Raw genomic sequence first — 26,556 nt, 5'->3', positions numbered from 1 at the left:
AAGGCAGTGGAGCTCCCGGTTTGCTCTCTTGGGAGGCTCACTCTAGAGGATGCCACAGGGACACTCAAGGAGCACTGTGGAGGGGCCCTGAGAGGGACTGAGGCCTCTGGTCATCAGCCGGCATCAACTTGCAGCTCTGTGAGTGAGCCCCATACGAGGTCCTTGGGAGTCCAGCCCCGGTCACACCCTCAAAGGACTGCAGCCCCAGACGGTATGTGACCACAACCTCAGGAGAGACCCCAGACCAAAACCACTCACCCAAGCTGCTCCCAGTTCTTACAGAGAAGTTGTCAGCCACGAGCGATTACTGTTCTTCTGGGCCACTGAGTTTAAGCGCTGCTTTGCTATGCCAACACCCGATCACTAAAGTAACCCCTCTTGCCCTAAGGGCCCCTGCCAGGGGGTGGTAGCTGCTTTCCAAAGTTCACCATCTCTGGGTCATCACAGTATCTACTTTTTGCCCTTCCGCTGTCTTTCGACCACTATATAAGCAGTTCCCTGGATGGGGGTGCCTGGGTGGCTCAGTTGGTTAAGTGTCCGACTCTTGATTTCGGCTCAGGTCATGATCTCATGATTCCTGAGATCGAGCCCCTGCTTGGGATTCTCTCTGCCCCTCCCCGGCTTGTGCACGTGCTCTCTCTCAAAAATAAATATTAAAAAAAAAAAAAAAAAGCAAAATAATTCCCAGGGTTAAGTGCCCTCTATTTGAAAAAGCTAGTGTGGTTTTCCTGATGGGATCCCTTAAGGTTTAGAAAGAAGAAAACATTAAATGAAAGCAATACATTCCATAGTATCTCATCCGGCCAGGCCTCCACTGCTGCCCTGTGCCTGGCCCTCCTGCTCGTCCCCACCTGCCTGTCCCCACGTGCCCCTGTCCCTCCTGCCCGTCCCCACGTGCCCCTGTCCCTCCTGCCCGTCCCTCCTGCCCGTCCCCACCTGCCCGTCCCTCCTGCCCGTCCCCACCTGCCCGTCCCTCCTGCCCGTCCCCACCTGCCCATCCCTCCTGCCCGTCCCCACCTGCCCCCGACTCTCATCTTCCCACCAGACTCCTAGTCACGAAATTCTGTTCTTGTCCTATTTCCTCGGAGCCCCAGACACACATGGCAACTTGGAACCCGGATGGGGAGTATGGAATTTATTTTATTGTTCTGGGTCTGGGTTTTGTTCCTTAGACATCACGATTCCTGGACGGCGGGGACGTGACCCACCCCCTGGACTCGCGGTCCCATGGGCCTGTTCGGATTGTTTTCCAGTTTCAAAGTGCACTGAGAAGGCTTCACAGTTTTAATACTTCCTAGATGCTCAACTGAGGCAAAGTGACAAAATGGCCCCCCCACCCCCGCCCGCCAGAAAAATAAAACCCCAAGCCCCCCGGCAGCAGCTGCTGCAGCCGTATGAAAAATAATACAAACTCTTCTTAAAAAATAGATTACACAGGAAGAACCCAGAGGACTGAGGGCCGTGGGGAGGGCAGGGAGCCTGGGGAGAAGCCCGGAGGGGCACGGAGATGAACTGCAGGGGTCGGGCTGCTGGGGGACGCCTGCCTCGTCCGCTCTGCCCAGCGTCCCTCTGCGGCTCCTCCCAGCAGCTCTGACCCAGGGACCCAACTACTCCCCTTCTCCCTCAGTGGGCCCGCCCTTCACCCTGAGGCCTGGTACCTGCTTCTCACTAAAGTGGCTTCAATAAAGAAATGAAAAGATCCAGAGCAAGAGAGGCCTGCTGCTTAGCCCCCAGGGAATTCCACCCTGCAGGAGCTGACCTCTCCCTGTTTTGGGGTTCGGGCAATTATCGATACCTGCTGCTACCGAGACACCCCACCCCCCGGGAGGTGAAGGACCCCAGGGGCTTGGCCTCGCCCTCGTTCCGCGCCCTCCCACATCCCCAGCCGTTACCGGGCTCGGTCTGAGGCCGTCTGCCAGCCCAGCCTCGGAGTAGCTGCGGACAGGTGGGGTGTGCGCAGGGCGGCCGGGGGCGATGGGGTGCGGGATGGGTCCTCCGGCTCATGCAAAGAGAAGCGAGAGGGGGCGGCCCCACCAACACAGAGGTAAGGCAGGGTGAGGTGACGGTGTGTGTGCAGCCAGGCCAGCGCCGGGGTCGGGGGCAGAGACGGGACAAAGGGGCCATGGCCCGCAGGGTAGGAGAAGGCAAGTCGGGGCCCGGCGCCGGGGAGGAGCCTGCCTGCCTGCTGCCCAGCTGAGGGCTCCGTAGCCGGCTGCCGCCCGCAGAGGAGTCTGGTGCTGGGTGGATTCTCTGCAGGCGGGGACGGGGGCAGCTGGGCGGGCCGGGGTCAGTCGGGGACCTCGGGGTGGGCAGGCAGTCCACTCTCGCCACGCCGGTAGGTCTCCCAGAAGCCCCGGTCCAGCTGTTCCAGCTGCGGGCCCAGTGGCAGGTGGCCGGCCAAGTGCATGCGGAGGGTCTCCAGCCATTGTTCCAGCTTCACGAAGGAGGGTCTGGGGTGACAGGTGGGCGGGATGGTGGGTTCTGTGCTGCCGGGGGGGGGGGGGTGGCCCCACCCCTAAGGATTGCTCCGGGCTGAGCCCCCGGCCCCACTTACCTCTTCTCGGGGTCCAGATCACAGCAGCGCACGGTAATGGGGAAGAAGCTCGGCGGGCAGTTTGGGGGGCAATAGCGGTCCAGGAAGCCTCGCACGTTGAGGCCAAAGTCCATGGTGCGGGGTAGGTAGTCAGGGTCAGCGTTCACCCGCCCGATGATCTGTCCAGCACAAGGCCCAGCGGTTACCCGCGGTCGGGGTGGGGGGCCGCTGGGACTGACGCCAACCAGGTGGGTTTGAGGGCAGGTCACACTTGGTCTGGGGCCAGCCTGACCACTGCACCGCCCCCCCCCACCCCCCACAAGCTTGCAGGTTCCCAGGAGCCCCAAGCCCGAGGCCAACCGCCACCCACCCCCACCTACCTCGCACAGGACGATTCCAAAGGAAAACACATCCACCTTCTCATCGTAGCTGCGGCCTGGATGGAGAGATCGGCTGTCAGCAGGTGAGGCTGGGTTGGGGGCCAGCAGGGCGGGACCAGGAGAAAGAAGCGAGCGACTGGACTGCCGTGGGACCAGGGCTTAGGTCCCTGTGTTCCCGCCCCTGCCAGGTCTGAGCAGACCTCTGCGGGGTGAGGATGACAGCCCTGCCTGGGGGGGTGGTTCCAGGCCCAGCTCAGCCACCCACCAGCTGTGTGACTCTGGACAAGTCATGGACCACACGGTGACCCCCAAAACTACCCATGTCAAACCCCTGGAACCTGTGACCATTACTTCACTGGAAAAAAGGTCTTTGCAAATATGGTCATTAAAAGGATCTTGAGATGAGATAATCCTGGATCATCCGGGGGCGGCCTCTAGGTACCGTTGCAAACATCCTAAGAGAGACTGAGGAGGACGACACACAGGGAGAGGCGGCCGTGGCCACGAGCCCGGGAATGCCAGGGCAGCCACCAGAAGCCAGAAGCCAGAAGCCAGAAGCCGCAAGGAGTGGGTGCTCCCCGGAAATCCCTGGAGGGAGCGGGGCTCTCCTGGATTGCAGACTTCTGGCTTCCAGAACTACAAGGGAATAAATGTCTGTTGTTTTAAACCACCCGGTTTGTAGTAATTTGTTAACAGCACTCCCAGGAGCTGATACAGACTCTCTGGGCCTCAGTTTCCTCGGCTGTAGCGGCGGGGGGGGGGTGATACATGTAACCTCATGATGTTAAAAGCAGCCAGTACAGCCGCCCTCATGTGTCAGATGTGGCAGGCCCTCACAGCAAACCCTTAAAGGTAGGGATTTAGCCCCCTTCTGCAGGTTAAGTTACTGGGTGGGGGGGGATATGGAGGGCTATGTTAACTCTGGTCAGTGCTGGCACCGAGATGCCCCCGGCTCTGCCTGCCCTCTGTCTGAATGTCACCTGCCCGTGTTGGGTGTCACCTGGGGTGTCGTATGTAGTCATCATGTGACAGGCCCGATAAAAAAGAAACCGAGAGGGAGAGGCCCTGGGTGGGCCAGGCTGTCTGCCACCTGATCCCTGGGCCCTGAGAAGATGTCACCTTGCAGGGGACTTGCTGGCGTGACTGAGTTAAGGATCTGGAGATAGGGAGAGGACCTGCGATACAACCGCAAAAGGTCCTCAGGAGGGAGGCAGGCACGGAAGGAGACTGGGCAACGGACACAGACGTCCGACAAGGTGTCAGGGCCCCGGCCTCTGATGGAGCCAGGCAGCCTTTAGAAGCTGGAGAGAAAGCGGGACCTCCCCCACCCCGGTTGACCCCTGACTTCAGGCCAGTGACGTGGACACTGGACTTGCCACCTCCAGGACTCTGTGATAAGCGGGTGGCGTGCGGAACAGTGGCACGGGAAACGAGTTGCGGGACCCAGGGAGGAGGCTGGGGGGGAGGGGGGGCTGGGCAGCGGGGGCTGCAGCCCTGCCTGGGACCCCCGGCCCGGGGGGCCCACTCACCGTTGATCATCTCGGGCGCCATCCAGTACGGGTTGCCCACCACCGTGTAGCGCTTTTTGCGGTCTGGCTTCTTGAGGCTTCGCAGGTCTTCGGGCTGTGTCTTCTCTTCCACCATGAGCCGTGCCAGCCCAAAGTCGGCCACCACCACGTTCTTGTTCTGGGGTGACCACGAAGCAGGGCCGCACTGAGAGGGGCTCCTGGCAGCACATGCCCGCCCCACTCCTAGTCCGGACGGTTCCACAGACAGCCCGGAGGACACGCCCCTGACACCCCGGGGCCCGTGAGTAGTGCTCTGTGTGCCCCATCAGGGCATCAGGGCTGCCTTGCTGTGCCAGGGAGGGAGTAATTCTAATTCAAGACCCGGGTCCTGTGCTTGACACGTGACAGCTGTGTCTCTTCCTCCTCCAACAGTCTGCGGGGGGTGTGTGTGTGTGTGTTATTTTTATCCCCACTTTACACACGAGGTTACTCAGGCCCAGAGAGATTAAGACAGTTGCCCGAGGCCATCCAGCCAGTCAGCTTTACTGTTTTAGGTTTGTAGGAGTACAGATGTCGACCCCTGTGTCCACCCAGCAAGGGACAGACAGGCTGCCCTGGGTCACCGGTACCAAGCCAGGGGCCTGGAGAGGTCTCTATAGGTCCGGCAGCCAGGTCTCTTAGGCGTGGCATCCAGGGTCCTGCAAGTCCGGACTGTGTGTGCCAGCCCCAGGATGGACCACTGGGCACGGACACAGAGGCCATGCGTGACAGGCCAAGGGGGCAGGGGCCCAGCCGGGGGGGGGGCTAGGACCAGGCTCAGTCCACAGGGAAGGACTCTGTGCTGTTTCTACAATGCCAACGTGGACGGTTGCCTACAGAAGACTCTGCAGAGATGGCAGACAGGGGAGGGGCCGAGCTCGCACAGTGTCCACCAGGATCGTTCAAGTGCTGGTCCCTCTCAGGACCTGCGCTTCTGAAGCACAGGGGTCTGATGGTACACAACCCCCAGACCCTGCTGTGGGAAACAGCTCCAGGGAAACCAGCAAGGGTGACCACTGGATTCTTAGAGGCCCCAAGCGATAGGTGAAAGTTCTGGTTTGTGTACACGTGGATTCTGGGGATGGGGAACTCACAGCGCTCATCAGATTCACAGGGGATGGCCCCCGCTGTGGGGTCCAAGCTGGGACAGGCCGCCCCTCCTGGCCCTGCACACCCGCCTGGCTCAGCCCTGCAGTAACACCCATCACCAGCAGGGGCGGCCGGAGCAGGCTCCCCGGGAGGCCGACGGAGCCCGCCTTGCCCACCTCTCTCGTGTGTTCACTGCCCACAGCTCTCGGAGGCCCAGAGTCCCCCAGAGCCTCCCGGAAATCCCCAGAGGGCTTAGACCACCACCTCCCCCACTCTATAGTGACCAACTCATTGCTCCCTAAATGTCGTATCACCAGCCCTTTGCACGCGCTTTTCCCACCACCCGAAACACTTCTTGTACTGAATTCACTTGGCAAACGTCTGCCTGGAGGACTTTTGCAGATGCTACCAGTTAAGATGAGGTTCTACTGGATTAGGGTGAGTCCGAAATCCAGTGTCTGCTGCCTTTATAAGAAGGGGACAGGGGCGCCTGGGTGGCTCAGTCGGTCGGGCGTCCGACTTCGGCTCGGGTCATGATCTCGCGGTTCATGAGTCTGAGCCCCGCGTCGGGCCCTGTGCTGACAGCTCGGAGCCTGGAGCCTGGAGCCCGGAGCCCGCTTTGGGTCCTGTCTCTCCCTCGCTCTCTGCCCCTCCCCCACTCGGGCTCGGTCTCTGTCTCACTCTCAAAAATAAACATAAAAAAAAAAAAAGAAGAGGACACACAGACACACAGAGGGGAGAACGCTGTGTCAAGACCCAGGTAGAGACCGCAGTGATGTGGTTACAGGCCAAGGAGCGCCAGGGAGCGCCGGCCGCCTCCAGAGGCTGGGGAAGAGCGCAGGACAGGCTCCCCCTCACAGCCTCTAGGAGGAGCCAGGCTTCTCAACACCTTGATTTTGGACTGTTTGTTTTGCTTCCTGCCCCCTGCGAATACATTTCCGTTATTCCAGGCCGCCCGGTCTGTGGTTCTCTGTTACGGCAGCCACGGGAAACCAGGGCATTGCCTCTCCGGTGGGGCACGGTCAGCCGCCCCTTCCTCTGCCTTCTGTGGACAGTCCACGGTCCCCTTCCATCCCCCACCTCAGGCTACCCCCACTCTTTTTTTTTTTTTTTTTAGGTTTACGTATTGATTTATTTTGAGAGAGAGACACAGAGCACATGAGCCGACGAGGGGCAGAGAGAGGGAGAGAGAGAGAATCCCAAGCAGCCTCTGCACTGTCAGCTCAGAGCCTGACAAGGGGCTCGAACTCATGAACCGTGAGATCACGACCTGAGCCGAAACCAAGAGTCGGACTCTCAACCCACTGAGCCACCCAGGCGCCCCCCCCCCCCACTCCCCTACTTAAGTGTGTCCCCCAGAGCCTCTCTCCGAAGCCTGTCTTGACCTCCCCAGTTCACGCGCCCAGGCCCTCCTCCAGACCTGCAGCTGTTGGCGTGGGCCTGGCCACTCTGCCGTGGGCTGTCCTGTCAATGCCACCTCGCTCACCGCCCGTTACAGTTTCCACACCACTCTCTCCTTTATCGATTTCTCCGAGCCTCCTAACGACCTGGGACCTGTTGATGGCTCAGAGCGCTGGAGCCACAATCCACGTGGATGGCGCAGCCGGCTCTGTCTGCCTCTTGGCCTGGCGCTGTTTCCGCCTGGGCCGAAGGAGGCGTGGGTCTGGGCAACCTAGGACCCCCGTCCGGGGCAGGCCACGAGGCCAGGAGTGGGCGGGCGGGGCTCCTGCAGTCTCTCTCCCTCCCCGGCCCGGGCTGCTCACCTCTCGGACCAGGCAGTTGTGGGAGTTGAGGTCCCGGTGGATGATGTTCATGGAGTGGAGGTAGGCCTGGGGGCAGGGGGCACAGAGGTCAGGAGGCAGCTGCGCCGAGGGACCCCAGCCCACCCCTGGCCCCCCAGCGGCTTCTACCTCCCCTCCTGCCTCAGGGACACTTCCCACCCTCAGCCGATCCCCCTGCTCTTTCTTGGCACTTCCTGATGGCTTCTGTCTCTCAGTGCCTTCTAAGGTTTAAGGTCAGCAGGACAGAATCCTTTCATCGGTGGGGTCAGATCACCCAGCCGCATCCCCGGAGCCTACTCACCATCCCTGAAGCGATATCCTTGGCAAAGCTCACTCTCTGACTCCACGGGTACTGGCTGTCCTGCGGGGGGCGTGGGGAGAGAAGGGCCAGCGTGGACCAACGGGGCCACAGTGGCAGGACAGTTGGGTGAGAGGGAAGCCAAGGCAGCAAGTGTCTCGGAGAGTCCAATGACCCCCCCCCACTTTCTTTTGCACCCACCTTTGTCTGCTTCTAAGGGGTGTGGGGGAATAACTCAAAAACACCACTTTGCAGTATGTGTTTTCAAACGCAAAGTGGGGGACACTCCTCTGTAACTCCTGAGCCAGCTCTTCGCAGGGAAAAAAAACTCTATGTTCGACACAATCCCATGCCTTCGGGTTTTTAGGAAATCTGAACCTACTTTCCCGTGCAGGCAGAGAGGGATGGGCCCCGTGAGATCGCCTGCAGAGTGCCAGCAAGTAGGGCTTTGGGCTCAAATCATCTGGGAAACGCCGGGTTCTCACACCCAAGCCCCCTACAGAGCTCAAGTTGGGGGGAGGTAAGGACATGAGAGCGTAATCAAGACCCAGAGTGCAGCAAGGAAGCCCAAGTGGGTGGAGGCTGTGATTCCAGATTGTACTTGACCACAGAATCCTTTCTGAGAACTCACACCTGTTACAGGCCTGCAGGGACCACAGCCTGGGGCAATGAGGAGTCTGCAGGTGCAAGAGGGGGTCAGGACCTCTTGGTGTCCGGGTGATGCCCAGGTGGGGACCCCCGGGGCACAGTGCGAGAGCACCAGAGCGTTAGAAGCTTCTCTCCAAATACTTTCCCAGTCGGGATTTGCAATTTCATCCAAGCCCTTAAAAAAAGTTCTGAATTTTCGGGTGCCTGGGTGGCTCAGTTGGTTAAGCACCCAACTTCAGCTCAGGTCATGATCTCACGCCTCGTGAGTTCGAGCCCCGCATCGAGCTCTGTGCTGACAGCTCAGAGCCTGGAGCCTGCCTCGGATTCTGTGTCTCCCCCTCCCCTGCTTGTGCTCTGCCTCTTGAATTAAAAAATTAAAAAAAAAAAAAGAAAGTTCTGAATTTTACAGAACATAGTAAATAGTAAATATGATTTGGTTTCTCTACAAGCAAAACAAAGGCCCACAGGGGAGAGGTAACAAGGTGCCCCTCCTCAGGTGTTCAGCCCTGGGGCAGGCGAGGCTGGGTCTGGCTGCTCTGGGGCGGGGCAGGGCGGCTGCCCCGAAACAGCCTGTGTGTCCCCTCAGCCAAGCTGCCACCCTCTCTGCACCTCGCTCCCCGTCTGATTCGGATTCAGGGTCTGGAGGGCCTTGGAGACCAGAGGCCAACCCCACCGGAGAGCTGAGGAGGCCCAGAGGGCAGCTGCCCCCCCCGGGGCCTGTGGCGCTGGCTGTGGGGCCGGGGCGACAGGTGTGGGCCCTGCCCACGCACTCACCATGCTCTTGATGATGCCACGGAGGGTGCCCCCCTTGATGTACTCAGTGATGAAGTTGAGTCTCTTGTCCTTATAGAGCACGCCGATGAACTTGAGCACGTTGGGGTGCTCCAGGCATCGCATGACCTTCACCTGGCGGGGTGAAGGCAGGCTGGGCCTGGGGCTCTGCCCAAGTCTCTCTCTTCCCCTGCTGCCCCGCCAGAGATCGCAGCTGGTTCCCCAAAGTGCCCGTGTGGCCCCTGCCACCCTCCAGGATGCCCGGGCCCTTCTCCCCCTCCTGCCGGGATACTTTCTCTTCTTTTGGTGTGTGGGTGGAGCATCACATCCTCCCGGAACCCCGGGCCACCCCTGTCAGTGGAGAAGGGGCGGGGGCCATGGGATGTCCCAGGAGTCTGGTGAAGGGGAGGGTGCAGTTCTGCTCACTGACCTCCTTGAGGAATGTCCTCTGGGTCTCTTCATCAAACCGGATCAGCTCCTTCATCACCATCACCTCGCCCGTCTCCCTGTGCGTCACCTGCGTGGGGACACAGAGGCACGGAGCCTGGGTACCGACGGAGGCCCCAGCCCCACCCCCAGAACCGCAAGGGGGACGGGCAGATGGCTTCAAACTCTTCACAGACATTTCGTGTGGTGCCTCATCAATTCCCTTACAGACGAGGACACAGACGCTCCGCAGGTTTCCTGACAGTGGCCAAGGGCACCCAGCAGGACGGAGGGGGTGGCTGGATCTTGGGGGCCAGGACCGCCTGACTCAGAGGCTAGCTCTTTCCTCTGCTCTGCTGGGCTGCTTCCTGGAGGTCAGATGGGACTTCTCCCCTGGGAAGGGGACCAGGGACAGGGCCTCGCCGGCACCTTCTGTATAATCCTGAACCTTCCAGCCTGGTGACCTCAGAGCCAAGGAGGGGCTTGTGTCTCTACTGGGGGAGCATGTGAAGGGGTGAGCAGCATAGAGGCCATGAGGGGTTGGCTTCAGGCTCAGTACAGGGCCCCGGGGAAGGAGCTTTCTGGGTCAGCCCGGGTTGCCCTCCCACCCCCTACCACATCCCCCACATAACGTTCTGGGTCTCTCTGTAGTGGGTTCCCTCCCCTAACTGACTCAGGGAGGTCCAGGGGGAGGAAAGTACCGGCCAGGAAGTCTGGAAGCCCGGTACCCCTTCCACTGTGGATTCCTGCAGGCAGGACTGATGGGTCTCACCTGGCCTGTCCCCCATTCCCACCTCTGGCCCCGCCCCTGCCCAGGCCCACCCTGTACCTTGATGGCCTGGCCGAAGCAGCCTTTGCCCAACACCTCCCCGTGGATGAGGTCCGACGGCCGGAAGATTCGGTGCGGCCGGCAGACCACACGGAGGGATTCAGAGCGACCCAGGTCCTTGCGCTGGGAGGCCGGGGAGCCCAGGGAGCCAGCACCTGGGGACCTGTCGATGCTGTAGCTCCTCCTGGGGAGGCACACACGGGGCTCGGTGTCACCGGGGCAGGTGGGCACTGGGCCTCGGTCCTGTCCCCTTCCTCCTGCCTGCCACGCTCCCATCCGTGCCAGTCCATGTACCCCCACCCCAGTCCGGGAGAAGGTGGCACAGGGCCGCTCTCCTGGGCGGTCAGAAGGCTCATGCCCCATCCAGCACCCAGACTAGACTAGACCTCTGTCCTGGGCCTGCTGTCCTGCAGGTGCCCTTGGTGGGACCACTTGTCCTTGGTCTACTCTGGCTGGTGGCCCTGGGGCAGATGCTTTGTCTCCCAGCATCTGAGTGCCGGGCCTTGGGGTGCAGAGGCAGACAACCTATCCAGGATGCCCTTAACCCTGCCATGTGGGTGGCTCCACAGGGTAGCGTGAGCTCTAGACACACGCACGCAAGGAGGAAATACGTGCCTTCGACACCACTAGCTCTTAAACATTGTCACTCCAGAAGATATGCCCCCCCCAAAACCTTTGCCAGGAGTCCTGAGCAGGACCCAAGGTAAGTGGAGTGAGGACCAGGCTGCCTCTGGGTTTCTTCCTTGTGTCTCCCCTCCCTTCAAGAGGGTATGGGGCCCTTGGCACCTCCCGCCTGGGCCCCCACAATGGCCCGCAAGCCACCTCTGGCCTTGGGCACCCTTGTGCACGGGGGCCCGTGCCTCCCCGACCGCACTCGATGCTCCCGTCATCCTGAGCTACCTGCCTGTTGTTCCACCCTGGAAGTGCTGTGGGACCCCCCGGCTGGGGCAGCTGCACCCCTGCTTTCCTACCTCTCACAGACCTTTCTTTCTCATCCCTCCGCACCCCTTGCTGGTCTGCTTTTTTGCGGGCCTGCCTCCCCCATCAGACTGGGAGCTCCCAGAGGGCAGGAACCAGGTCTCATCCCCGAGGCCCAGCGTCTGTGAAAGTACCTAGATGTGACAAGGCACGGGACTGACTTACAGGACGGGCTTCTGCCGGGAAGAGCTGCCCACCTCCCCGCTGGGAGTGTGGATCGGAGAGCCCAGGGGGCTGGGCTCAGGCCCTGGCCCATGGCCCAGCGTGTCGTGTGGGTCGTGCTCAAGAGTTAGCTGGAGCAGGCGGCTGGTTTCCTGGATCAGAAGATCAATCTGGGGAGAGCAGGCGTGCGGACAGGTGAGTCGGAGGTGGTGCAGGTGGAGCTGGGGGAGGAGTCAGGCATGAATGCACCACCTCCAATTCTGCTCACCAGACTCAGGGCCCATACCTCATCCAGGGGCACGTTGCGGATGGGCGTGCCATTGATTTCCAGGATCCGGTCTCCGACGTGGATGGAATTCTTCACATCTGGGCTCATGCAGCCTGGGTCCACTCTGTGGGCAGAGAGTAGTGGTCAGCCAGACCCCTGCCTGCCTGTCCCCTGGAGCCTGGATGGGAAACCAAGCCCAAGGGGATCAGATTGGGGTGAGGAGGCAAATTAATTCTATTTTGCGTGATTGATAGATGGCAACTGCCTAGAATTTGGAGTTCTGGTTTGATGGGGAAGAACTCTATAATCGATTACTAATGTCTGCTGTGGGTGTGAAATTGGAGAAAAGCCCATCTATACTGGATGCACAGAGGCTCCCATTCAACAAGGTGCTGTCTCTGCCATGGAGGACAGACAGATCCTTCCAGCTGCCTGGTATGCTTCCGGCAGATACGCATCACCTCGTGAGAGGAGTCCGAAGAGAGTCTGGATCCCCTGGATTCCTGATTCCCAAACTTGCCATGCAAGATGAGGCTAAGGCTTCCACTTCTCCAGAATCAGCAGCTGGGTGGAGATAGGATGACACCCAAAATCTAGCTCACAGAACGGCCGTTTTGCCAAATATACTTTGCTGCTGCTTCTTTTTTTTTTAATGTTTATTTATTTTTGACGGAGAGAGCGTGAGCTGGGGAGGGACAGAGAGAGAGGGAGACACAGAATCCAAGCTGTCAGCACAGACCCAGATGCGGGGCTCGAACCCACAAACCATGGGATCATGACCTGAGCCAAAGTTGGACGCTTAACAGACTGAACCACCAAGGTACCCCTATACTTGCTTTTTTTAACTCCTTGGTCACCGTGTTTTCATTTTGTCTTCATGAAGGCTTTTTAAAGGAATGTTTACTGTGTCTCTGTCCTGAGATAGGGAAGGGGTAGGGGGCAGAATGGAGACTGGGAACTTTAAGAAAAAGGTTCATATGGGGTGCCTGGGTGGCTCAGTCGGTTGGGCATCCGAGTTCAGCTCAGGTCGTGATCTCACGGCTCATGAGTTTGAACTCCGCGTGGGGGCTCTGTGCTGACAGCTCAGAGCCTGGAGCCTGCTTTGGATTCTGTGTCTCCCTCTCTCTCTGCCCCTCCCCGCTCAAGCTCTGTCTCTCTCAAAAATAAATAAACATTAAAAAAAAAAAAAAGGAAAAAGGTAATAAATGCAAAAGGAAGAACGGAGTTAGAATATCGCCATGGTGTAGTCGTCACAGTAATAATTGATATAGATAAGAATCCTCTGTGGATGCTAAAACCATTCGGGGAAAGGCTGGTGGGGACAGGATATTCACAGAACCATATCTCACAAATGACTTACTGATTGTGTTACAAAGGGACAAAAAATCCTGGGCAGTAGACAGCAGACTGTATTTTAACCAAGTAATCAAAGGTGACATCTCCCAGCAAAGGGCATGCTTTATTGGCAATGTGGGTCTGGCGGGAAGATCCAAGAAGGACACAGAGTCACTAATGCAGTTACCAGGTCAAAATGCATAACCTAAATCGAACAAAGGGGACACAGCAGCCCAAATTGAACGGAGGGGTATTCGACTTGACAATCGGCTGGGATTCTTCATAAATGTCAAGGTCATGAGGACAAGAAAAAGCCGAGGAACTGTCACAGAGTCAAACAGACTGAAGGGACGTGAGGGTTCAATGCACTGTATGGTCACGGGTTGGATCCTGGGTCTAGGGAAATTGCTGTAACGGCTGGCGTTGAGAAAATTGGCAGAATTTGAACGTGGACTTAAGATTGGGTGAAAGTGTCACGTCAGTGTTCAATTTCCTAAACCTCATAATTGCACCCTAAGACACAATCGATAATTATGGAAGAGGATGATCTTGTTTTTAGGAGAAGGTATAAAGTATTTGGTGGGAAGGAAAGGTCACTAACGCCTGCTATCTACTCTCAAGTGATTTAGTAAATAATAGCAATATGTACCTATGTGTATGTATAAATATAAATAAGTCATACAAACATACACATAAACACACACATATAGGTAGGAGACACACATAACCTAAATGTGGCAAAAAAACCTGTTAAAACTGGTGAACACAGAAGGAGGTGGAGGTATTCAATGGACTTATCTGTTAAATTTGCTGTAAATTTGAAAATTTCGTGACAAAAAGTTGAAAAATAGTGAATATATTTCATTGCAACAGGCTTCTTGGTGGCTCTTAGAAGCATATTCCTTGGGGTGCCTGAGTGGCTCAGTCGGTTCAGTGTCCGACCTCAGCTCAGGTTGTGATCTTGCAGTTTGTGAGCTCGAGCCCCGCATCGGGCTCTGTGCTGACAGCTCGGAGCCTGGAGCCTGCCTCAGATTCTGTGTGTGTCTCTCTCTCTCTGCCCCTCCCCCACTCAGGCTCTGTCTCTCTGTCTCTCTTAAAAATAGGTGAACGTTAAAAAAAAAAAAAAGGGGTATATTCCTCAGCCTCTTGTCATCCCTCAGTCTCCTGCGAGGGCGGTGGGGGGGCCGGGGCACAGATAAATTAAGCCTTCCTTAAAATGCTTAGAAAAAAACAAAAAGAAAAGCAGTCCACTGATTCGTTTAGAACCAACAAGTAAATCCGGTGAGCAGACTTCGGCGAGGCTGGGCGGCTTCTCAGAGGGGCACGGTCCCTGCCGACGCCGTCGGGAAAGCGGCTGCTGGCGGGCAAGAATGCTCATCCAGCGAGGGATGCCGGGAGGAGGGGCTGCGGCTCCCGTTTCTAACATCCCGTCTGGTTTTGAGGGCCCAGCTGGTCTGGGAGTTCCCCACCTCTGCCCGGTCTGTCTGCCCGCTTGTGTATACGAGACAGCTGCTGGCCTGGCTGGCGTGCAGGGTGGGGCAGCAGAACAAGCCCAGTACCACCTTCCCTTCTGACCAGTGCCCAGCCCTGGTGCTGGGACCTGACAGCTGGTGAGAAGCGTTCGCCGGATCCAATGGAAGCTGGCACTCGGCTCCCACGCCCACACAGGCGGACGTTACTTCTCAGGAGCCTGGGTGGCTCAGTCGGTGGAGCATCCGACGTCGGCTCAGGGCACGATCTGCCGGTTCAGGAGTTCGAGCCCTCCATCGGGCTCTCTGCGGTCAGCATGGAGCCCCCTTCAGCCCCGCTGTCCCCTGCCCTCTCTGCCCTCCCCCACTCGCTCTCTCAGTCTCTCTCAAAATAAATAAACTTAAAAAAATCATAAAACTACTTCCTCAAGGAGTCCATCAAAGCCCAGAAGAGACCTTAGAAGGCTCCAAGGTGTCCAACTTCCTCACTGTTCAAAGAACCCCAAAGCCCAGAGAGGAGAGCAGCATACTGCGTGGGCTCTTCAATCTGCATTCCTTCCTGCATTTCAGACTCTTTCTACATCCTTTAGAAGTTTCTTTATGGATGACCTATCCAAGTCTTGGTTTTGTCCACCTTACCGTGGTTTGTTTTTTTTAAGTTTGTATTTATTTATTTGAGAGAGTGAGCGCGTGCATGTGAGTGGGGAAGGGGCAGAGGGAGAGAATTCTAAGCAGCCTTGTTGGCACGGAGCCTGACGTGGGGCTTGAACCCACGAACCGTGAGATCATGACCTGAGCCAAAATCAAGAGTCGGACGCTCAACCGACTGAGTCATCCAGGCGCCCCACGCCTTAACGTGTTTTTATTTTTCCCTTTTGCTTGAAGGGTATTTTCCTCAAGGATAGCATCCTAGGTTGATGGTTATTTTTTGCTCAGTGCATTGAATACACATATCATTTTGCTGATTTTTAGCTTCTGTCGTTTCTGTTGAGAAATCAGCTGCCCTTTTTTGGAGGTAATCTATTTTCTGTGGCTGCTTTTAAGGACTTTTCTTTTGCCTTGGGTATAGCAGTTTCACTATGGGGGGTGGGTGACCCAAGGGTGGATATTTTATTTTGTTGTTTGGGATCTACTGGGCTTAAGTCTGTGATTTGGTGTCTGTCAGTTCTGGAATGTTCTCAGGCATCGGATCTTCAGATGCTGCCTCCCTCCTGCCATCTTATGCTTCTCCTGGGATGCCCAATGGATGTTCAGATCCTCACTCTGTCCTCCATGTGTCCTAACCCCTCTGTCACAGCTTTCATCCTTTTATTTCATTTCTAGGAGTTCCATTTGGTTCTTTTCCATATTTATCTGCTCCTTATTTTTTTTTAATGTTTATTTATTTTTGAGAGAAAGAGAGGGAGACATAGAATCTGAAGCAGGCTCCGGGCTCTGAGCTGTCAGCGCAGAGCCCGACATGGGGCTCGAACTCATAAACCACGAGATCATAACCTGAGCCGAAGGCGGACACTTAACCGACTGAACCATCTGGGTGCCCCCAAATTTCTCTGCTCTTTCCTCATTTTTTTCTAAACCTCTCTTATGATTAAAACACATTGAATAAAATTATTTTACATGGTTTCTGATCATTGCAGTATCTGGAGGTCTTGTGGGCCTGGTTCTATTTCCTGTTGTGTCTGCTGGGTCTCACAGTGCCTTGCTTCCTTACGCACTCGCTGAGTTTTGACTGAATCGCTTCCTTGGGACACTTAGCTCAGTCCACCCAATGAAAAGAGCTGCGTCTGATTCTACCAAGGAACACTGCCAGTTGGGAAGTACTTTAAACTTACAGTTGTGACTTCGTTTTTTTTTTTTTTTTTTTTGAGCCACCCCGGCATAGGAATTTGCTTTGCAAACCTGTTTATAAATTCTCAGGGGAGATTTCAGGCTTCCATTCAGGCTCAAATCAGTTTATCTTACAGTTCCGGGAGTGAGGGGCTGATGGAAGGTGTGGACTGTTTCTCATTCATCCTCATCCAGAGAGCCCTTTGGGACCCCAGTCGAATGGAACAGGAGTTCTCTAGTTCCGCTGGCTTCCTCTACAGGTCAGGGCTTTGAGAGGCCCAGCCACAAAAGGACTTAAAGACAGAAGCTTAAGTTCACTCAATTTCCATTTGGCCTTAAGGCAAGGCTGTCTTCAGTGGTTCTGCTGACACTCCTGGGCTCCCTACTTGGCCCCGAGCTGCTTACTCCCCTCTTTCTTGTTGGGTTATACATGGACTCAAGAAGTTTTCAATATTTTTCATCTAGCATCTGCCGTGGTTTTTAAAGGAAGGACCGGGCCAGGGACGAGGTACAGCAGATTGTCAGAGCTGGGTTCTGTCTGTGCCCAAATGCTCACCCGCTCTCAGGGTGCCCTAGACTCCAGCCGCCCACCAAGAGCACCCATGGCCACAGCCAGACCGGCCGTGGCCTCGGCCAGCCACTCACCCCTGGACGCGGACGGTGTGGGAGTGCTCTGTGCTGCAGCCCGGCGGGCCGTGCGGGGGGTCGATGGAGACCGAGAGGCCACGTTTGCCATGAGCCGACGCTGGGATGGATACTAGGGTGACTGTGTGGGGCAGGCGGGAGCCGGGGGAGTCGGGCAGGATCTGCTCGATGACGGGGGTCACCACAGTCTGGTAGTAGCAGTGGCCGCTGCAAGGGACCCAAAGAGGGGGAAGAAAAGACTGTTAGGACAGTCCCCGGCGCCTTCTCTCCTCCCTGCGTCCCTTTATGGCTCCCCATGGCAAGAGGGGTCGTCGCTGCCTGATAGGACTGGGGCAGGAACCGGGATCAATCATTCTGGGCTTGTCCGCTCCTGACATGCTGTCAGCTGGCCAGGAAAAGGCCTGTAGACACATCCGGTTCAGGAGGAAGTCATTAAAAGTCCATCTGGGATTAAGCCATGCTGCCTGGGAATCCAGCTTGATCAGCAGTGGATGGTACAGAATTTGTCTGGTCTTTGTCCTGGCTCTCAACCCTTGGAATACGAACGTCCCCGAGACCACACCTGAGCTTTTGCTAACAGATGACTCAGGATGGGGGCTAGTCACCAGAAAGACCGGACTGGACCGGACCGTGTGATCAGAGGGTGGACCTGTGACCCAGCCTGACCTTGAAGGAGGCGGGGGAGGGGTGTCTGGAGAACCAGTTCAATCATGTGCCCAATGGTTCAATCAATAGCGCCCACACAATGAGGCCCCGATAAAAACTCCGGTGAGGCCAGGACAGGTTGGGGGTGTCACACGTCCTGATTCCAGGCGGGGTAGTGCACAGAAGCTCTGTCTTTGGGGCCCTCCAGACCTTGCTCTTTCCATCCTCTAGCTGGCTGGTCCTTATATAGAGGGATTTGTACCCTTCATAAAACGCCCTGGAATCCTAAGTACAGGGCTTTCCTGAGTTCTTGGAGCTGTGTAGAGAATCGTGAAACGTCCTCAGGGGTCGTGGGAACCTCTGAACTTGGAGCTGGGCAGTCTCATTGGGGGACGGGCCTGAGCTTGCAGGGTCAGGGTCAGAACTGCACCTCAGTGACACATCAGCAAGAGCGATGTCTGCCGTGTTCTCCGTGGGACTCCTGGGTTGTTTCCCAGGCACTCCTACCCCATGGCTCCTATTAACGACCCACCGTCCCGCATGGGATGTGGAAGACCTGTCGGGGGGGGGGGGGGTACCCCGGGCTCGGAGGGGACCAGGGTGCTCACCAGTACAGCTTGGAGTGCTCCACCAGCGTGTAGGTGTCCCCGTCACCGATGAAGGTCCCGCACGTGAGGCAGATGAAACACTCGGGGTGGTATTTCAGCTCCCCGGCCACCTGGCGGGGGGGGGGGTGGCGGGGATGGCCCAGATCAGCTGCCCCTTCCCCCCCTGGCCTCCTCTCAGAACAGCCCCCAGACAAACTTTGGGGGCCCGGTTGGCCAGCTGCAGAATTCTGGTTCTGCAGACGGGCACACAGACCGAGGGGCTCAGAAGGCGGGGCGGGGAGGTCAAAACAGGCAAAAAGAACGAGAGGGAGGCTGGGGTAGGGAAACCCGTGAGGACACGCGCACGCGCACACACACGCACCAGGGGCGATGAGTAGGGGCGGGTGCTTACCATGACCAGCCCCTTGGTGATGTGCTCCGAGCACCCATGGCAGGACTCTCCATAGCGGGCCCAATAGTCCCTCTTGCAGAAGAGCTGCCCATCCTTCTCGTAGTACTGGTGCGAGAGAGAGGCACTGCACTCACAACACCTGGGCGGGGGGGGGGGGGGGGGGCACAGGGACTCAGTCTGGCCCACTGCACAGCTGGGCCTCGCCATAGTCTGTAAGTTGCCTCTGTAAGAATCAGAAAAAGGTGTGCCCCCCCACCCCGGCCCCTCACCCTCCTTGGGCAGAAAAAGCCTGCGCTGGGGCAGAGGGCTTAGCAGGTGGAGCCAGGGATGCCCCGGTCCCTCAGCTGGAAGCCTCTGTGCAGTGCACAGCCTGTACAACCACCCATGTACTTCTGTACCCGGAGCATCTGGCCGGGCTGCTAGCCCCAGGGTGAGAGATGCTCCTCACGTTTGAGCCCCTGTCCCTTGTCACGCAAGGAAGATGGCCCAGAGAAGGCAAATGACTTGCTCTTGGTCACCAGTCTGGTGGAGAGGGGAATGGAACCCGGGAGCCCAGGCCTCGGCGGGGTGGGGGTGGGGTGGCTGGACGAGTGCCAGCTGATGCAAATGGCAGTGACCTGCTGGAGCTGTGGAGACCTACCAGATGCTGGCACCTTCCCACCGTCTTGGCGAAATGTACTCAATCCACACAGGCCACCATGAGAAAGGTTAGTTCTGGAGGCTCTAAACTGCCCTGGGCCACATGACGGGTGCCACAGACCCCGCAGAGCTACTCCCCGTTCCACGACCATATGAGGCAGACATCTAGCTCAGCAGAACCAGCCAGGATCAGTGAAGACAGAAAGAGGGTCTCCCTGTTTCCTAGCTATCAGATGCTGTAGTCACAAGAAGGGGGGGGGGGCTCAACCAGAGCCCCAGTGCCCACACCTTCCCTCACAAGGGCCATGGCACCGTTGCAGAGACCGCCCAGATGTGCAGTCCTCAAGGTCAGGATCCCCCTGAAGCGTTGGGAGGGGCCATAGGGGAGGCCTGGTTGGGGCAGACGGAGAGAAATGATGCACCGGCTTCTATGTGTGATCCCACAGGCCAGGAGCTAGACCTACATGCCTGGCTGCCCTCCACCCAGGAGTGAGCTGGAGGGGGACCAGAGGCCAGGCTGGCAGGATGAGGAAGCGCAGGGTGCCCGGTGAGCCAGCGGGGGCAGGAGCCACACCTCGTTCTGAAGAGCCTGACTCAGGGTCCTGGGTGCACAGGTACGCCCGAGCCAGCATACACAAGGAGCAGAGAATCTGCCCGGCTCTGCTGCTGTTTGAGCACTCTGGGTCATGTGCAAGGTCATGCAGGGACAGGGGAGGAGACTGTGAGCTCAAGCCCAGCAGGGAAACAATCCAGGAGAGCAGAGGAAAGACTGGGGCCTGAGTGAGACTGCCCAGTCCCCCAGGCAGCCAGGGAACCCTCAGCCTCTGCAGCAGGCATGCGGGAGATCTCACTGAGGGCACACGGATGCTCTTTAGGGAACTGGGAATGAAGAGGGAGAGGCCCACAGGCAAGAGTGCTGGTGGGACACTGTCCCTTTAAGAGGATCCAGACAGTTCCCCATTGTCTGGGAGCCTGAGGGGAGGGGCAGGGGACCACAGCCAGTGGCTGAGGGTTGGGGAGAAGGCACGATAATGCCCGGCCCAGGTTCAGAAGCACAGGGGTGGGGGTGCATCCAGGAAGACGGGGGAGTTGGATGAGCTCCCCCTACAAGAGGAGGGTGTGGGGGAGGGAGGGCCTCCGGAGACTGCTCTGGGATGTGAGACCAGGCAGCGGAAGCAACGCTGGCCCGGAGCCATGACGTCATTCTCAGCCCTTCCTGCCCAGCACTCCCAGGCCCCCAGCCCCAGGCGTCTTTAGGGCACGCATCTCACTGCGAGGTGGGCAAGGTGGGCGAAGGGGCAAGTAAGGCACTGGGCCCGGAAGGCGGCAGCCCAGGCTGAGGGGATCCCTGGTGCACGCCCCCAGGGGGCTGCAACCTAGCGGGAAGGCACAGAGGAGCCGGCTCTGCAAAGAGGCTGGCTGGTGTGCAAGCACCGTGACCTTGGGGAGGCTCCCCCACCTCCCACGCGTCCTGGGGCAATCAGTGAGTGATTCACTTTGCCCTTCCACCGACCAGACCAACCAGACCGTCCTCGCGTCACAGCAGTGTCACCACAGAAGTCTCCCCCTCACTCCTGGCTGCCAGCCTGCAGGAAGCAGGGCCTCGCCTGCCTCTGGGTGGGTGGGTGGGTGGGTGGGCTGGTGGGGGCTCGGGAGCAGCTGTCTTTCTATGGGGGAGAGAATGCTCTTCTCCAGCCTGCAAACTCCTACCCCTTCACTCCCGCACATTCATCATTCATCACCGTAGCAGGCCTGGAAGACCCGGGGGGCGCTGACTCAGGGCTGGGTGAGTGCAGTCGGCTCCCTGGCCACCACTTCCTTGAAGTCTGCTCAGTCACCTGGAGGGGGTGCCTCCAAGCAGTCTGCACCTCAACCGGGCCTGTCTGCATCGCCAGCCTCCGTTGGCCCTACCAGTCTCTGCCATCAACCTGAGGGCTCTCTGAGGTCCCACGTCAGGCATCCACAAATGCTGGACCCCAGAGAGGTGAGCGGCTCCTGCTGGACGCTCCACCCGGAGCAGGTCTCATCCGCCAGCACCCTCAGAACTGCTCGAGGGCACCCGGGCGGGGTCTCCATCTCAGAGAGGGGATCTAGCCCAGACTCACCCAGCAGCTTGGTACCGGCACTCAGGGCCTCGGCGTACCTTTGTACGAGGAAGGCACATAGGAACCCCTGGCCCCTGTCCATCCCTTCACCCCTCAGGCCTCTGTCTGGGCCAAGAGCCAGAGGAGGAACGTGGGGTGGGCAGGCCTGGCTCTTAGGGGTGCCCCGCACGTGCTGCTGCCCCCAGCAAGGATGTCAAGACAGGAGTACCAGTACTGAGGATGTGCAGAGATGGCCGAAGGGCCAGAGAGAGAGGAGCTCCTGGAAGACGGTCTTTGCCCCAGTCCAGGGCACACTTCCCTGAGAGCAGGCACCTACAGAGGCAGGCTCGGGTGGGGAGGAGGACCCTGGGGAGGACACGGAGAGCTGCGCTGGGAGGCAAGGTCTGCAGCGACAGGTCCAGCCCTCCCAGGGACACTCTCGACCCAGGGCCACATCCCGCAGAAAGAGCCGCTGGAGGACCAGCTTCGCGGGGAGACTGGATCAAAGGACCAGAAGTCTCAGCAGCGGCCTGCTTCCCCCAGCAGGCGGCCAGACAGTGACCTAGAGGTTTCGGTTCTCGGTTCTCCTGCCCCACAGCCGGGTCCCAGGTAGGTCTGCCCCACCGTGGCCTCCGGGCCCGGGGCGGTTGGGGGGGGGGGGCGCACCCTGCCTAAGGTTTGGGACGGGTGGAGAGGGGCTCTGCACTCACTTGGCTCCTTTGAGGAAGCGGCTTCTTCTCAGGGCCAGCATCCTTTGCAGCAGGGGGCAGCGGGCTGCGCTGCGGTGGGGTGGGCCCAGCCAGCTGCTTCCCCATCCTACCCCAGGCCCTCAGGATTGGAGGCTGCAGAGGGTGGGGCTAGCTCGGCCACACAGCAGCGGGGACGATGCAGCAACACGGGTGAGCAGGACTTGGTCCGGGCCCACAACAGGAAGCAGCTGAGGGGCCTTCTGCCTGGGCTCCGCTGGCGGCTCGGGTGGCCCTCAGCCCTGCACACCTTAGGAAGCACCCTCCGTGCCCCTCGGCCTCTGCTTGGACAGAGGTACCGGAGGCTTGGGACTCTCTGGGGACAGGGACAAGCTCAAAGGCAGCTGTTCCTGCCGGTGCTGCTCCCAAGGGAACGGAGGTTGACTTCCACAGACAGTTTGTTCCCCTTGCCTGAAAGGTCCCCCGAAGCGGGGGAGACTGCCTCCCGGCCTGGGCTCTGAGCCCTGTGCCAGCTGTGGGCTCACCCCCGTTCGCCCAGGGCAGCCCTCCCCACCCCCCCCCTGCCCCAGGCCTCCAGGGAGATGTCTCCAGAGCTACGGTGGCCCCCGGGGCTCGAGTGCCGCGGGCTTCTGGGAAGGGACCTCACCAAGGCAGCAGCTGGACCAAAGCAGAGCTTGGACGACTCAGCCCGGCCATAACCCCCCGGGAGGTGGGAGAGCTAGAGCCGAGGAAGGAGCGGGTCCTGTGGTGACAGGGACCCCAGCGCTGATGCCAGAGGCATGCCGTATGCACTCACAACCCTCTCACCACAAGGCCTGGGGAGCCAGCGACTGCTGCCGGTGCACGACATGGACTGAGAGGCTCTTGGGGACAAGGCAAGTAGAGACCAGAAGCTGGCTGCTGGGTAGCCGTGGGGCGCGGGCAAGGAGCGAGTCCTGAGTGATTCCTCACTGTCACGGGGGTAAGGACGCTGCTGGCCTTGCTCAGATTTGGGGGCGGCTGGGCGGGGCACACACGGCTGGGCCAGGAGCACTTGTGGAAGCCAGCGTGTGGACGCTGTGGCTCCTACTGCCTGTGGACCCTCTCTCACTGCGGGAGCCTTCTCTGTGCCCCCATCACAGCCGGCTCAGTGGCACATGCCTTTTCCCTAGGGCCCTGACCTGGGGCCTTACCCCTCTCTTGGTTATGAAGGGCAGGAACCCGTCCAAAGCTAGGTTGATACATCCTGCCCCCCTCCTTCCCCGCTGTGGCTTCCGAGGCCCGGCCCTCCCTTGCCCTCCCCGGCCCTCCGGCATGACTCCCCAAATCCCACCTCCCTCCCCACCCCCAGCACAGGGGACCCCAAAGTTCTTCCTGATTTCTCTCAGCCCCATCCTGAATCCCACCCGTGACCGAGTGGTCTCAGACCACCACCCCAGCGCCAGGCAGGGCGCTGCCACCCTGGATGGTCTGCTGCGTTTCAAATCAACATGGCTGGGCACGGCTCATCACCCACCGGGCCCCAGCTTCACGAGAGCCAAGGGCCCACCGTCCTCCCCAGCACCTGGGGCAAAAGCCCAGACTTTCAACTCCGATCTTAAGTACACATAGCCTTCTGTTGACTGGAAGCCTTACCCGTAATATAAGCGGTACAATTAACACAGATTTTGTATTTACGTGTACTATCTACCGTGGTCTTACAGAAAAGTAAGCTAGAGAAATGGTGGTGAAGAAAATCATTAAGAGGAGAAGATACATTTACGGTACGGCACCATGCAAATCTGCCTATTAAGTGGACCCCGCGCAGTTCAAACCCGTGTTGTTCAGAGTCAATGTAATGTTAAGAATGCCCAATAAATGCTGGCTGCTGGGACAGCCACTTGCCAATACTGTTCCTTCTACAGCTGAAATTCTCTCCATTTGTAGTCCCTGTCCTAGGTCAGCCCTTATGAGCTCGGATCCCTGAACTGCTGTGACAGTTCCTTCTCTGCCAAGTCACCGCCATCTGCCCACTGGGATGGCACTTCCGCTCACGTCCCTCCCCTGCTTTCTGCAAACCCTCTCTGCTGGCTCCCTCTTGCCCTTGGAAGGTCCTTATCTTGGCCTTAGGGCTCTTTCGCAAATTGATCCCAACCTGGCCTCCTCCCCCTGCTCTTTTCCAACCAAATGAGCTATTGTTCCTGTCTGTGTCTGTCTCCGTGCTGGTGGCCGCCTTCCCTGAAGGCCTCGTAGTGGACTCCTGACTGGCGCACCACCCCCCCCCCCCCCCCCCCCCCCCGCCCCGGTCTGGCGCCTGCCTCTCTTCTGGCCTCACTAGCCAGGGTGGACGCTGTGTGTCCCTTTCACTCACTGGCTGTGTGTGACTCTGGTCAAGAGAATTAACCTCCGTGTCCCCATTAATGGAGACGACACAATAGGTTAACTAGACAAAGTCCTTAGGAGGGTGCCTGGCCCTTACTAAATTAGAGAAAACGTTGGGTGCTGTTCTTAAAGAAAAATAAAACAAACCTTGTCAGAGGTTTCCACTGCCTAAAAGAAACCCCTCCAGCTGGTGGTCACAACAGAGACAGCACCAGAAGGAAGAGCCAGGTCTCCCAGATTGCTGACCCAGCCTCTCGTCTCTGGCAGGCCTTGCTTAGGGCCCCCTCCCCCCCTACCTGAAGCAGTCTGCGTGCCAGTCAGCATTCAGGGCCTGGAGGTACTGGCCATCATAGATCCTCTGGCCGCAGCTCGCACACACGGGCAACTCACTTCCTGCAAAGTGGACAGGGAGTCAGGAACCATTCTTCGGAGGCCCAGCCTGCCCTGCCCATCCCACGTGGACTTGCCCATCCCTGTGCACACACAGGCAGCGCCCAGGCACTGTGCCGAGCAGAAGGATAAAGGATGCAGGTCTGAGAGTCTTGCTGAGACTTTGGCTAAGTTGCTAGGCCTCTCTGGGCCTCGGTTTCCCTATCTGTAGACTCAAGAGGGGAATCAGATGTCCACCCTCCAGCAACAGCATTCTTCAACTTCAGCTACTGTCTGGCAAGGTCGATAGGGAGAAAGAAAGCAGCAGGATTTAGGGATAAGGCAGCAGGTAACTCTCTTGTCACAGCCCCTCTCCTCCCCTGCCTGCCCAGGAAGAGGAACCTTCAAAGAGTAAGGACTGGGCTGGTGCATCTGGGGCTGAAGCCCCTACAGAAGGAGAAAGGCAAGGAAGCCCAGAGGTGCTTCACGCTTCGTCTGAGCCTTGGCGATGCCCGGGCTTATGAGGGGCTGCCGGGGTCGCAGAGCTGGGCACTCCCCGACACCTGCTCTGAGGACGACTGGCACCTCTTTAAGCCCGCCACCAGGCATGCTTAGTCATCCTAGGGGCCTGGCATCCTTGGAGCTGGGTGGGCCCTGGCGAATCCCCCAAACCTGCCCCTCCCCATTGTACAGATGGGGAGACTGAGTCCTGGAGAGGGTAAGGCTTGCCTGGACATACAGTTAGGCTCCCAGGCCACAGCCTGTCCTTCCATGAGGACACAGGAACCTAAGACAGGGGTGACAGTGAGGTGGGCCCTTGCCCCACGTAGGCCTTCAAGGGCCTGGGGCAGGGCTGGAGCGGGTTGGCATAAATGAGACCTGCATTGGACCAGGCGAGCCTGTGTGATGGCTTTTGGCGGAACCCCGGGAAGGGGACCCCAGGGAGGGAGTCTCGGGGGTCTTTATACCCTAACTGTCCTGCAACCCAATCCTTGGGCCTCCTGGCAAGGGGGAAGGGACTGAAAAGGAGGCTAGGATGAAAGTCATCCTCCCAGTCAAGACTGATGCAGGCATGGAGTTTGGTGCAGAGAGAGGAGGTGGGGGCCCCCAGGATACTGTCGACAGTTCCTTGGATGAGGTATATTTCTGCTCTGCCCATCCGGGCCCACAACCACCAGTACCGGGGCGCCAATTACCCAGCCCCCAGTTGTCAAGACGGGGAAACTGAGGCCTGACACGTAGCGCCTGGCTCAAGGTCACGGAGCGGGGCGGGCAACTCGGACCCAGGGCTACGGCTTCCCCAGCACCTCTTTCTTCCCGGCCGGCTTAGAGACAGGATAAGGGGTGGCCCCAGTGCGAGCCCCGGGTGGGCAAGGCACGCGGATGGAGGCCGGGGCCGGGCGGGCAGCGCCTGGGACTCCTCCGGGGTGGTCTTCGGTCGGGGGATGGGGCAGGCGGGGATGAAAGGGAGGAGGGGCCCACCCCGCCGGGCCGAGGAGGGGGAAACAGGGTGGGAGCGTGTCAGGGAGGGGCCTGCGGGCTCGGGAAGGGCGAGCTCATCCCCGAGGAGGCAGGGGCGCGGCCTCGCAGCAGACCCGGCCTCCGCGGCCACCCGGCCCGGCCCCCTCCCGTGCCCCCGCTCGCCCGGCCGCCCCGACGCGGCGCCCCCGCCCGCCCGGCCCCCGGCGGGCGCCCAGCCCGGCCCGCACCCCGCGCACCTTCCTCTCCCATACGTTCTTCCCTCCAGGTGCAACAAAGTAGCGTCAACCTCATGCACTCGGCGGGGG

General features: G+C 58.8%; 2 protein-coding genes across 4 annotated transcripts; one reads left to right on the top strand and one right to left on the bottom strand.

Annotated features, from left to right (window-relative positions):
- Positions 1-1,120: 1,120 nt before the first annotated feature.
- On the bottom strand, positions 1,121-26,556 carry LIMK1 (LIM domain kinase 1). 2 transcript variants are annotated; one of them, XM_042971542.1, is made up of 16 exons: positions 26,488-26,556; positions 24,697-24,793; positions 18,631-18,769; positions 18,240-18,349; positions 16,987-17,193; positions 11,729-11,834; positions 11,446-11,612; positions 10,303-10,486; positions 9,478-9,564; positions 9,051-9,182; positions 7,632-7,691; positions 7,313-7,378; positions 4,443-4,599; positions 2,914-2,969; positions 2,555-2,712; positions 1,121-2,450 (listed from the first exon to the last, which is right to left on the bottom strand). In XM_042971542.1, exons 1-16 carry the CDS (start codon positions 26,540-26,542, stop codon positions 2,288-2,290), a joined length of 1,944 nt encoding a protein of 647 aa, XP_042827476.1. In that variant the 5' UTR covers positions 26,543-26,556; the 3' UTR covers positions 1,121-2,287. The 2 variants fall into 2 exon arrangements, with proteins under 2 accessions (XP_042827476.1, XP_042827477.1); XM_042971543.1 differs by lacking the exons at positions 24,697-24,793; positions 26,488-26,556 and adding an exon at positions 22,064-22,184.
- LOC107179744 lies at positions 21,008-22,626 on the top strand. Of its 2 annotated transcripts, XM_042971544.1 has the most exons (3): positions 21,008-21,253; positions 21,817-21,962; positions 22,179-22,626. In XM_042971544.1, exons 1-3 carry the CDS (start codon positions 21,236-21,238, stop codon positions 22,558-22,560), a joined length of 546 nt encoding a protein of 181 aa, XP_042827478.1. In that variant the 5' UTR covers positions 21,008-21,235; the 3' UTR covers positions 22,561-22,626. The 2 variants fall into 2 exon arrangements, with proteins under 2 accessions (XP_042827478.1, XP_015393559.2); XM_015538073.2 differs by lacking the exon at positions 21,008-21,253 and having other exon boundaries at positions 21,414-21,962.

Source organism: Panthera tigris, chromosome E3 (genome assembly GCF_018350195.1).
Source record: "Panthera tigris isolate Pti1 chromosome E3, P.tigris_Pti1_mat1.1, whole genome shotgun sequence".
NCBI classification, from domain to species: domain Eukaryota; kingdom Metazoa; phylum Chordata; class Mammalia; order Carnivora; family Felidae; genus Panthera; species Panthera tigris.
This window is presented reverse-complemented; position numbering and strand designations above follow the sequence as displayed.